The sequence below is a fragment of the Neofelis nebulosa genome, chromosome 2, assembly GCF_028018385.1.
Source record: "Neofelis nebulosa isolate mNeoNeb1 chromosome 2, mNeoNeb1.pri, whole genome shotgun sequence".
NCBI lineage: Eukaryota > Metazoa > Chordata > Mammalia > Carnivora > Felidae > Neofelis > Neofelis nebulosa.
This window is the reverse complement of record NC_080783.1, coordinates 171,719,196-171,731,204: the sequence shown is the minus strand read 5'-3', so window position 1 is coordinate 171,731,204 and position 12,009 is coordinate 171,719,196. Positions and strand designations below refer to the sequence as shown.

Below are 12,009 nucleotides of genomic sequence, written 5' to 3'. Positions count from 1 at the left end.
TTTGTTGATTTGGAAATACAAATGTGGTCAGTTTGAGAATCATTTGAGGTACCCTTATGTGTACTTTCCTATAAATACGTTTCAATAAAAACTTAAGAACATAAAGAAGACCTGCCAAAGGATCAGAGCAAAATTTCCTAGAGATGGAGTCAGATGTAGTTCACTGATCAGAAAACTGAAAACACCTGGGGCACCTGAGTGGCTCTGTCAGCTGAGTGTCTGACTCTTGATTTCGGTTCAGGTCATAATCCCAGGGTTGTGGGATCAAGCCCTATGTTGGCCTCCAAGCTGATCGTGGAGCCTGCTGAAGATTCTCCCTCTCTCTCTCTCTCCCCCTCCCCCTCTGCCCCTTTCCCTGGCTCATGCAAGCACACTCTCGCTCTAAAATAAAAAAATTCAGGGTGCCTGGTGGTTCAGTTGGTTAAATATCCAACTTCAGCACAGGTTATGATCTCCTACTTCTGTGAGTTAGGACCCCTCATCGGGCTCTCTGCTGTCAGTGTGGAGCCTGCTTCAGACCCTCTGTCTCCCTCCCTCTGCCCTCCTCCTGCTTGTGCACTCTCTCTCTATCTCTCAAACATTTAAAATGTTTTTAAATAAAAAAATTAAAAAAAATTGAAAACAGTTGCTTATGTAGGTCTGTATAATCTAGACAGAACACTCTTTGAAGGCAGAAATTGTGTCTTCTTTCATACATCATCGATATCACCTGGTGGAAGCCTGCCATGTAATAATTTCTCAATAAATACAGTAAATAATTTCTCAAATAATAAATATCCTATAATTTTCATTAAGGTTAATTGTTTTGATCCATTTATTTTAATCAGTTATTATTTATTACAAATAATTTCTCAATAAATAAATATGCTTGTTAGTTGGCATTGTCTGAGAACATTTTTTAAATTTTTAAACGTTTATTTATTTTTGAGAGAGAGAGAGAGGGAGAGAGAGAAAAGTGTGAACGGAGGAGGGGCAGAGAGAGAGTGGAAGACACAGAATCCAAAGCAGGGTACAGGCTCTGAGCTGTCAGCACAGAGCCCGATGCCAGGCTGGAACTCACGAACTGTGAGATCATGACCTGAGCTGAAGTTGGACGCTTAATGGACTGAGCTACCCAGGCAGCAACCCCCACCCCACCCCCGTTTTCTTGTGTTGTTTTTTTTTTTAATTGTAAGAGTTTATTTGAACAAAAATCAATTCAAATTGGGCGGTACCAACCCAGAAGTGGTTACAGTGCTTTGCCCCACCCGTAGGAGGTAGTTAAAAGATTTCTACAGAGAATTAGTGGAAGCAAAGCAAGGAAATTATTTGATTGGCTATACCTTAAGAATTTATCTTATTTGGAAAGGTCTGACTTTTTGTGATTGGTTGGCCTCAGTTCCTTTTTTTTTTTTTTAAACGTAAGTATATAGCTGACACACAATGTTATAGGAGTTTCAGGTGTATAACATAGCTATTAGACAAGTCTGTACATTATGCTATGCTCATAAGTGTCGCCACCATCTGTTCCATACAATGCTATTATAATACCATGATTTCCCTTTGTTGTATTTGTCATCCCTGTGACTTAATTCATTCCATAAATGGAAGCCTGTGTCTCTAACTGGGAACCATTTTAAGATCACATTAGTTTACTGTCACAGTTGAATTATTTTGCCTTTGGTCTCAATCCCTCTATCTTGAAACTCCCCTCTTTGTAAAACATTGTTCTTATTCATACCTACTCAAAAAGTACTGGTGAAGAAAATTAAACTGAGTTTGAGGATTCTCTAATAGTCCTTCACATACACAGTGAAAAAACATAGGAAAAAGAGTCTTGGCTGGAGGAGGAGAGAAATCATGTCACTCACATGTTCCACAACTCCAATATTGTTCTCCTGCTCATCAGTTCCATGGTAGGACCCAAAAACATGTTTCCAGGGTCATTTTGATGTCCTCTCTGATCAGGACTTAGAAGTATTTCACCAGGACTACTTTACTAGCTTTTGTGCATTTTAAAAACGGCAATTAAAAGAAACTTCCTGTAGGGGCACCTGGGTGGCTCAGTGGGTTAAGCTTCCAACTTTGGCTCAGGTCATGAACTCGCGGTTTGTGACTTCGAGCCCCACATCAGGCTCTGTGCTGAAAGCTTGCTGTTTCGGATTCTGTGTCTCCCTCTCTCTCTCTCTGCCTCTCCTCTGCTCATGCTCTGTCTCTGTCTCTCAAAAATAAATAAATGTTAAAAAAAAAAAAAGAAACTTCCTGTAGACAGCCAGCCTCAGGAGTGTTGGGCTGGTATGGTACCATCTATCCCAGCTCTCAGCTAGATAACCTGAGAGTTATCTAGCTCTCAGATAGAGAGATAACAAATTGTACCTCCATATGCAGAAGCCCCGTGACTCGTATTTGTCTAAAAAACTTTACTTTCTTTTTAAAATTATAATGATTTAAAATCATTAATCTACTTTTGTTCTCACATTCAGTAAGGCACTTGGTTTATTCTCTCCATATGAATAATCGTATCATTCCCTTATACAGAAAGTCTTCCTTTTACTTTCCTGTAACTCTCCACTTACATCAGCCACGACAGTACCATAATACCTCCAAGTCTTTTTACTTTCTAGTAGTCTGATCATTTTTGCACATTTATAAACTTACTTATCAATATTTGCACAAGTGGATTCAAACTTATTTTATGCAAGATACACCTAAATGGAGGTCAAAGCTCTTTGGGGCAGAAACTATTCCTTTTAGTTGCATAATTTCCTTCAAAATCCTCATACCTGCAAAGAATCATACAGGCTAGGGGCACCTGGGTGGCTCAGGTGGTTAAGCATCCGACTGATTTCAGCTCAGGTCATGATCTCACAGTTCCTGAGATCGCGCCCCATGCTGATAGTGCAAAGCCTGCCTGCTTCTTAATTTAGTTAGATACCTGAGTCACAATAGTATTCACAGATTTCTAACATCTTTCATACAAATGGTTAAGTATCTTGAAAGCTGAGTCTTCTTTATACACATTTACTCTATTGTCTGTGTTCCAAAAGCGTAATATAAGACAGAACTGTAAAACAGGCAAATCCGAGTATACTTCTAAATTAACTAAAAAAAGGATTCCTTATAAAGTCCCTTTAACACATCTAAATTAATGTATACATGTTAAGCAATATCTGCTATACAAATCATACATATATATAAATAACCTACAAATTATATATATACATATAACTGTTTATATGGTAAAATTTTACTACTTCAAAGTAGTAGCTAAATGCCATTTATAAAAGTTTAACACAACTTATTTACGAATATCTTTGTTGACAATATAGGGCTAGTAGTGTGCCAAAATATAAAGATATAAAAAGATAAAAGAAGATCTGCTTTTTAAAATACATACAAATTCAGAGGTGCCCGGGTGGCTCAGTCAGTTAAGATTCTGACTCTTGGTTTCAGCTCAGGTCATGATCTCATGCTTCGTGAGTCTGAGCCCGACATCTGGCTCTGCACTGACAGTGTGGAGCCTGCTTGGAATTCTGTCTCCCTCTCTCTGCCCCCACCCCACTGGCACTGTCTGTCTCTCTCAAAATAAATAAATAAACTTTATTAAAAATGAAAAAAAATAAACTTTATTAAAAAATAAAAAATAAAATAAAATATATACAAATTCATAATCAAGGGGTGAATTACCTGAATATGCTGAAAAGCATGAAAGTTTTCTGCTGTAAGGAAATAATTCCTTTAATCTCATTTTTACATGAGTTTAAGAGATTTTACTTACAAAGAAAACATCAATTACTGGCTTACTTCCTACCTAATACATAAAATAATCAGTATATATTCAATAAGTGTTCTTTTCTCAAAATAATACCATGTAACGGCCATCATTATGTACCATGTCAAAAAAGGTTAAATAGTTCCAACATACATCTTCCTCCCTTCCAACATATACCCCTTTGGAACAAAAGACTAAACAGAATAATTTATTAGTTCTTATCTGGCATTCCACATATTTTAGAGTAACAGAAGCTCCCCAAAATCAGTACGCTGAGGGTGCGATCTATTATCAAAACATCTCTATAAAAAATACTAAAGGGGTGCCTGGGTGGCTCAGTTGGTTAAACCTCTGACTTAAGCTCAGGTCATGATCTTGTAGTCAGTGAGTTCAAGTCCCGCATCAGGCTCTGTGCTGACAGTCCAGAGCCTGGAGCCTGCTTCAGATTCTGTGTCTCCCTCTCTCTGCCCCTCCCCCACTCGTGCTCTGTCTCTGTCTCTCAAAAATAAATATTAAAAAAATTAAAAAAAGAAAATACTAGAAAAAAAATACTGATACATTGTTAAACTCCTAACTATACTGTTTTCATAATTAGCATGTACCTAAGTATATTTCACAAATACATAATATGGGTGATATAGCTTCTTATTGGAACTTACTGGGCTAAAAGTCTCATTTCAAGTTCTTTTCAAGTAATGAAAAATCTAACTTAAAAAGCATCTTTGCATACATAGCTTGGTAAATAAGAAAGAAAGCTGATTTTAAAGGTTTAAAAAAAATGAATGAAAATATAAAACTCCCAATTCATATAACTAAGAATAACATTCTTCTTGAATTAAACCCCTAGCCAGTTCTCCAATTTTAAGCTGTTCTGGAAACTGAATAATGTGATTAACTCAAGAAAAAGCACATATTTATGACTTTCAGTGATCATACATTGATTTATGAAATAACGTTTTAAAAATTATTTTTAAAAACATGTTTCTGGAAGTCTTACCATGAGCCGTATAATTTGTACAGTTAACTGGTTCTTGTGTAGCATCATTTATTTTTGGATCTTTACAAATATATGTGAGAAAAGTTAAGGAAATATGAATGACATTCCAACACAAACCATTATTATCTTCTCTTTAATATCTTGTATTATATACTCATGTTCACATTCACATGTAAAGAAAGGCTGTTACTTGGTCCACAGCAACAAGCACAACCACAAATATACTTTTAGGGTCACTAAATAAAAATTGAACATTAATTTATTACAGGAAAAGTATATTAACTTAATATTAATTAAGTTATTAATATTAAAAGCTCTAACAAAGGATGCCATCCTTAAACAACATAAGTCAAGGTTCAACCACAAAGCATAAAAGAAAAAGGAAAATCTTTACCAAATTATTCTAAGAGTGCTTTAGGTTAAAAAAAAAAACCAGTTTCCAGATATTTGCCTGAACTAATTTATGGGGTCCCATTGTATTTATTGTCACATCTGTAACTTCATGTAACAAATAACCCTGTGAGGTAAATTCTATTATTCCCACCTTTCAGAAGCACAAACTGAGGCTCAAAGTTTGAGAGACATATCCAAAGTCATGTAAGTGATAAGGAGTAAAATCGGGTTTCCTGTTTCCAAGCCTAGAGCACTTTCCATCAGACTGTAGGGAAGACAGGTCTTCTAGGTGTGTCTACATGGTCCGCCCAACAGGATTTCAAGCTTTTGAAAACAGGTGTAAGTATAACTGTCCTTTAACAGATGTCCAAAACACCTGTGCGTGACTTTTGTTTCCAAAATATTTTGACACTGAGATGGGATAAGGTGTTCACAGGATGTCTCTAGAAACAGAGAACCTACTGACACCTGTTTAAGGTTTTTTAAACACTACTGGAAACCCAACTTCATGAGGAATAACAGACATTTTCCCATTATCATCACCAAATGCTCAGCTATTTCTCTCTAGGGTTCAAGTCGTACAACTCTTCATACCATCTAATTATTTTCTTGCGCAGAACCATTCTGACATCTTTGCCAAAAAAAGACTCAATTACTAGGTCAGTGATCCTCAAACTCCAAGCATAAGGGTATTCAACAAATTAGAGCTATTATGTAAACATCTAATAATGGCTGCCTCTCCCCAACTCACATGAAAATACTATAGAATTTCCTTAATTTAAAAATTTTGTCTAGTAGAATCTTTCCTATATTTCTGGCCTCTGTTATTAATTTTTCTGTTCTACAATTTGTATAAAACGATCTAATATTGTACAAAAATGGCTATTTTGACTGTAACTCCCATTTCATACTGTTCCTCCCTTTATCAGAGCTACTACAAAGAGAGCCACTTAACCCCCGCAACCTGTTTTCTCATCTGTAAATAAATAACGCAGATAGTCCCTACTATGTGCCAGGGGTTGTTCTATGTGACTCACGTGCACTCACTTATTACAACAGACTTTTAAATTGGTACCATTGTTATCTACATTTTCACTCAAGAGAAAACAGAGTTCAGATCATCTGCCCACGGTTACAAGGCAGAGCAGGAATTTGCCCCCAAGTCCAGCATTTCACGGAGTTTTAGAATGATGTAAGGCAATACACATAGAATTAATGATAAATGGGCAACATACACTGGCTTAATCGTTATTAACTACTTGTCTCCTCCCTCCTCAAGTCAGCAAACTTCTGGAGTAGAGCCTATCAATCGTTTTATTACTAGTGCCTAAAACAGACTTGGCACATTTCAGGATCTAGGTGTTGGTTGAACAAATAAGCTCGCCGGTAAAAACAAAACAAACAAAAATAAACTAAAACTAAAACTAGGTAGTTCAGAAAAGGAAGGGCCAAAAATCAGTAAAATCCCAAGAAAATCACACAGGATGACCGCTGTCCTTCCCACACCCACATCTCTTTTCACCTCCCGGAGCCCGTCGATCATTAGAAGCCACAAGTCACCGATCCCTTCAGCACAACCCTGGCCCGTATGGAGGACCGCAACCCACTCGCAACCCCTAATCTACCTAGCCCCCAAGGCAAGGTTGCGGGGGCTGGGGGGGTCCTCACAGAGGATATTGTCCCAATTTGAGGTCCTCGCACTTAAGCGTCTCCTCCCCGCCAGCGGCGGCGATGGCAGCAGCTCCCCAAGGTCCCGTGGTGACTGACACGAACCACAGGACACCCAGGAGCTGGGCGGCCACCGCCTCCTGCGCAGCCGGCCTGGAGGGCCAGGCGGCCGCCATGCTGGGGACCAGCAAGTCCCCCACCTCTTCCGCTTCCGTCTTTGCTTAGGCGGGGGCGGGAGAAGGGCGGAAGGAGCGAGGCTCTTAAAGGGACCTTGTCTTAGACGGAGGCAGGTTCTTGTCTGTACAGGGCAGGGCATTTATCTGGAAGAGCTTTGATTTGTCTTTGAGATCCCGGAGAAGAAGGTTCGCTTTGAGAATCCGAGGCCGTGCATCCACTGCTTCCTCCCGAGCTAACCCTGCTTTGACTTTTCCGTCTACAGATGTGCCCGCGGCGCCCAGCGATTTGCTAAGCGCTTTACAGACATTATCTCGGTTGGTTCTGGTAGGATTTGGGTTTACAGATACGGAGCCAGGCTCCAAGACGCTAAAAAACCATGTCGACGTTAGTTATTGAATTGGAGTCAAATTGATGTTTGCCCGATTTCAGAAATCTGTTCTCTTACTGTTATGATATAATGACCTGCCTGTTCGCTTAGAGAAGAATTTGTGGAAGGCTCTTACACAGAACTTAAGGACTCCATAACAAAAATAGGCATTACACTTTTATTTTTAGTAGTGGACATTTATGCGAGAGGGCCTATAGGAAAAGGAGTTTAAAGATTTTACGACTACACCAAGTAAAGTTGGAATTTTTTTCCCCTCCAGCTCTACCTTCTAAATTTTTATGTATTCTAAAAGTTCTGTAGTGGGCCTATCTTTTATACTGGGCAATACGTTTACTTTTTTAGTGAAAGTTTAAGCCGTCTTATCTAACGTAACAAAATTTGAATTTGATGCCTCCTCATTCACAGTAGCACTGGTTTTGAAGAATTGAGTTCTGCAGTGATTCTCAAGTTTTAGGGAGCATCAGAGTTACCTGGAAGATTTGTTAAAACACCAAGGATGGACCCATTCTCAAGTTTCTGATTCTGAAATTCTAGGGTGGGCCAGGATAATTTGCATTTCTAACGAATTTCCAACAGATGCTGAGATTGCTAGTCCAGAGACCACACTTGGAGAAGCATGGGATAATATATTATGAGAAGTGTCATTTTGGAATAGGAGGACATGAAATTATTTGCAGTAATATTTTAGTATTGTAACAACATTGAAAATTTTTCTTAAACCAACTTTTCAGCATTACTATGCTATTTTTATTTCCTTAAAGATTTTATTTAAGTCCTCTCTAAACCCAAGGTGGGGCTCGAACCTGAAATCCAGAGATCAAGAGACCATGCTTCACTGACTGACCCAGCCAGGTGCCCCTCAGTTGTTTTTAAATTAAAATATTTATGCTTATTTGAGTGATAAGAAATTTGAAATTTACTAGTTCATTTTTTTTAATGTTTATTTTGGGGAGGGGGGACAACCCAGGGAGGGGCAGAGGATCTGAAATGGGCTCTGCACTGACAGCAGTGAGCCCTTTGTGGGGCTCGAACTCACAAACCTCCTGACACCAAAGTCAGACACTCAACCGACTGAGCCACCCAGGTGCCCCTTTACTAGTTCAATTTTTAAACTTAACTTTTTTTAAGTGGACTTCTTTCTTTTTTCTCTCTTTACTTCCACTATCCTTTCCTTTTTTTCTTTTCTTTCTTTCCCTCTCTTCCCCTCCACAGAGATATTTGTCAAGCATTTACTATGTACCCATCATTAGGCAAGACCTTACAGACTTAAAAAATGAAGAGACAAGAACCCAGTGATTTAAATACTTCATGTTTCCTAGGGGACAAGATAAACAGTTAAAGTACTATTTGATAATTGTTAATAGAAGCACATAGTAGTTACAGGGGCACCTGTGTGGCTCAGTTGGTTGAGTGTCTGACTCTTGATTTCTGCTCAGGTCATGATCTCGGGGTCATGAGGTCAAGTCCCGCATTGGGCTCAGCATTAGGCCCAGTGTTGGATTCTGCACTGGGCCTGAAGTCTACTTAAAAAAAAAAAAAAAAATGCAGCCTAGAAAACTTAACCATTAACTTTAAGTTAAAATAATACCAATAATATATGTAATATATGGCTCAACCCCCATCCTGAGATGAAATTTAGCAAAGGGGTTGAGGTCAAGGATTAGCTACACATATTAATTGCTACACATATTATCTGGTAATAAAATACCAGAATATCTATTACACATATTTTCTGGTAATAAAAGACAGTGATTTTGCATTTTGATTACCATTTTGATACTCTTTCAAAACATTCTTGTTTGATTTTCAAAATTCAATCTAAAGATAATCAGAATGTAAAAGGAAGACTTTCTAGTCTGAGTTTATTGAAATTATAACAAAATTAGGTATTTTCCTTATGACTGCAGCAATATTGCTGGTATTTGTATTTGTACCATTTTTCATATAAATTTATGAAATCTATTAACTCTATTTATAGAGTTAAATATTTGAAAATACTTATGCTTTGCTGATTAATCCCATCATAAAATCTATTTTTATGGTTCTAATGATTATCTTCATTCTCTTTTGCAATGTATAAACTGAAAAGAAGACAAGAGTCTCCCATGAAAAGTAAAGAAACGATACAAAATTTTTAACCCTTGAAATGATGGTACACTTAAAAATTCACTTTCTCAGGTTACTATGTGCGTTCTCCACCAACAATACAGATAAATAAACAAAAAAATTCACTTTCTCTTCTTACTGCCCCTTAATCTATTTTCTTGTGGCTCAGTAAAATACATTATTTCTTTGCATACATTGTCTCTGATCACATGATTACTACTTTTTCTAATTCAGCTAAGTTCTTAAATCTCAATGCCAAATTTCTTTGTCATGTAAGAATTATATAGAATTCTATAGAAAGCAAAAGACATGAATAGCAGTCTAATATGGAAATTGCTGTATAGAAGCATTAGGAAATGAGATTACCAGTGAAGCCTGAAGCAAAGTTACCCTGGGATTTAAGGGCTCTGTACATTGGATCTTTCCACCCCTAAGATTCTATCATAGACCTAATTACATTGACAGATAGTTTCACCCTTAGCAAAACTTTCTGAGGAAATCAACCTGGGGGCACCTGGCTGGCTCACTGAGTAGAGCATGTGACCCTTGATCCCAGGGTTGTGAGCTGGAACCCCACATTGGGTGTAGAGATTACTTAAAAAAAATAAAATCTTGGGGGGGGAGGGTAGGGAAGGAAACCAACCTGACTCCTGTTTCTGTGGTTAAGACAGAAACACTAAGAGATAAAAAAGATTGTTACCCCCCAAAAAATTTTCTTTTTCATTTGACTGTGATGGGCAATTTTTTCTCCCAGTGATAAATTCATAGTATCAAGGCTCTGGTAGTGGTTTTTTTTTTTTTTTTTTTTTTTTTGTTTTGTTTTTTTTTTGTAGTTTTATTTATTTTTAGTAATCTCTACACCCAACATGGGGCTCGAAATCATGACCCCCAGATCAAGAGCAGCATGCCCCTCCCACTGAGTCAGCCAGGCACCTCTAGGAGATATTTATTATGGTCAGCTGCATATTTGGAATTCTACCATATCCATGCTGCTGTCTCTCAAGTATTTCCGATTGTGTCCTCTCTTTGTGCACCAATCTAGCTGCCTACTATCCAATTAACTTTGACTCATCACTTCATAAGGCCTACTCTGTGCCAAGTATATTTCATCTTGAATGTCAAATGTAGGCTCTAAAACTGACTCTATCAGAGTCTGCTTCTCAAAAACCAGACCAGAATAAGTTGGCTTTTCTCTGTTTCACCACCCATATCCCTTCTATCAGGTTCAAAATTTAGAATCCTCTTTACATTTTATTTTTCTCCTTATTCTCCAGTAACTCCTTTATCTAATCAGTAAGTGACTGATATTTTTAAATGTTCATTTTTTTCAATCCTATATTCTTAACTCTACTTTGGGTTATTTATCCTTTCCCATTTACGTTGCTATCATGATTTCTTCCTTTCTCTCTCTCTTTTTAAATATTTATTTATTTTTGAGAGAGAGGGAGAGTGCACAAGTTGGGGAGGGACAGAGAGAGAGAGACAGGGAGACACGTATCTGAAGCAGGCTCCACACTCTGAGCTGTCAGCACAGAGCCTGACAGTGGGCTCAAACCCACAAGCTTCAAGATCATGACTGGAGCTGAAGTCGGATGCTTAATCAACTGAGCCACCCAGGGGCCCCCTCTCCTTTTTTTTTTTTTTTTTTTTTTTTGTTTAGTGTTTATTTTATTTTTGAGAGAGAGCATGACTGAGGGAAGGGTGGAGAAAGAGGGGTACAGAGGACCTGAGGGGGGCTCCTTGCTGACAGCAGCGAGTCTGAAGTGGGCTCCAACTCAAGAATAGTGGCCTGAGGCGAAGTCTGATACTCAACAGACTGAGCCACCCAGGCACCCCCTTCCTCTTTCTGATCCTAGGCCGTCTCTCCAAGTTTGTCCATTCATTTTTTATACTGCTTCTGATTAATCTTTCATCAAAAAAAGAAAAACCTATATCATATTCAAAATCTTATTCAAAATCCTATGTAAGTTCCTTGGCATTGTTGACCTCAAAAATAAAACGGCCAGTTATTTTGCTAGAAAATGTTTTTGTTTTGTTTCGTTTTCCAGAAATAGCAGAGGAATTGCAATTTGAGACCTGCAAGCTATGGCAAACCATAGTCAAATCAAGAGAACAAAAGAGATGAATGGTACTCTACAGAAAAATGAGAAAGTTGGGAGGGGTTGCTTTGAACAAAGGTCCATTGGAGAAGAATGGAGTTCAGGGTGGTGATGGTTTCTCATTAGTTGACTTGTGGCAGTTACTCATTGGCTGGGCTGTTGCTGGGCGAGGAGAAAATCTTCCTCTTGCTGAGGTAGTAAAGTAGGCTTCTTTGGAGGGTCTGGAATTGACCTTAAGTTGATAGGGCATGAGCGCTTCTTCTTCAGGTCTCTCAGCTCTATTTTAAATATTTCCTTTATTCAGTTACACAGTATTTAGCCAAAGGAGTTGAAAACTTATGTGCACCCAAAACCCTGCACATAGATGTTTATGGCAGCTTTATTCATACTTGCCAAAATATGGAAGCAATTAAGATGTCCTTTAGTGGGT

The 12,009-nt window shown here is 38.2% G+C and overlaps 1 protein-coding gene across 6 annotated transcripts in view; it reads right to left on the bottom strand.

Annotated features, from left to right (window-relative positions):
- Positions 1-7,512, bottom strand: part of TM2D1 (TM2 domain containing 1) — a 93,933-nt gene extending 86,421 nt beyond the window's left edge. For 3 of the 6 annotated variants that reach the window (XR_009258082.1, XM_058717194.1, XM_058717193.1), the window contains exon 1: positions 6,810-7,511. Coding sequence is in view for 5 of the 6 variants with exons in the window: in XM_058717194.1 (XP_058573177.1) it covers positions 6,810-7,125 (316 nt within the window). In the remaining variant the exon portion in view is untranslated. Of the gene's footprint in view, positions 1-4,748; positions 4,823-6,809 lie in introns of all 6 variants that reach the window. The other 3 variants (XM_058717196.1, XM_058717195.1, XM_058717192.1) reach the window with 3 other exon arrangements.
- Between the last annotated feature and the right edge of the window lie 4,497 nt (positions 7,513-12,009).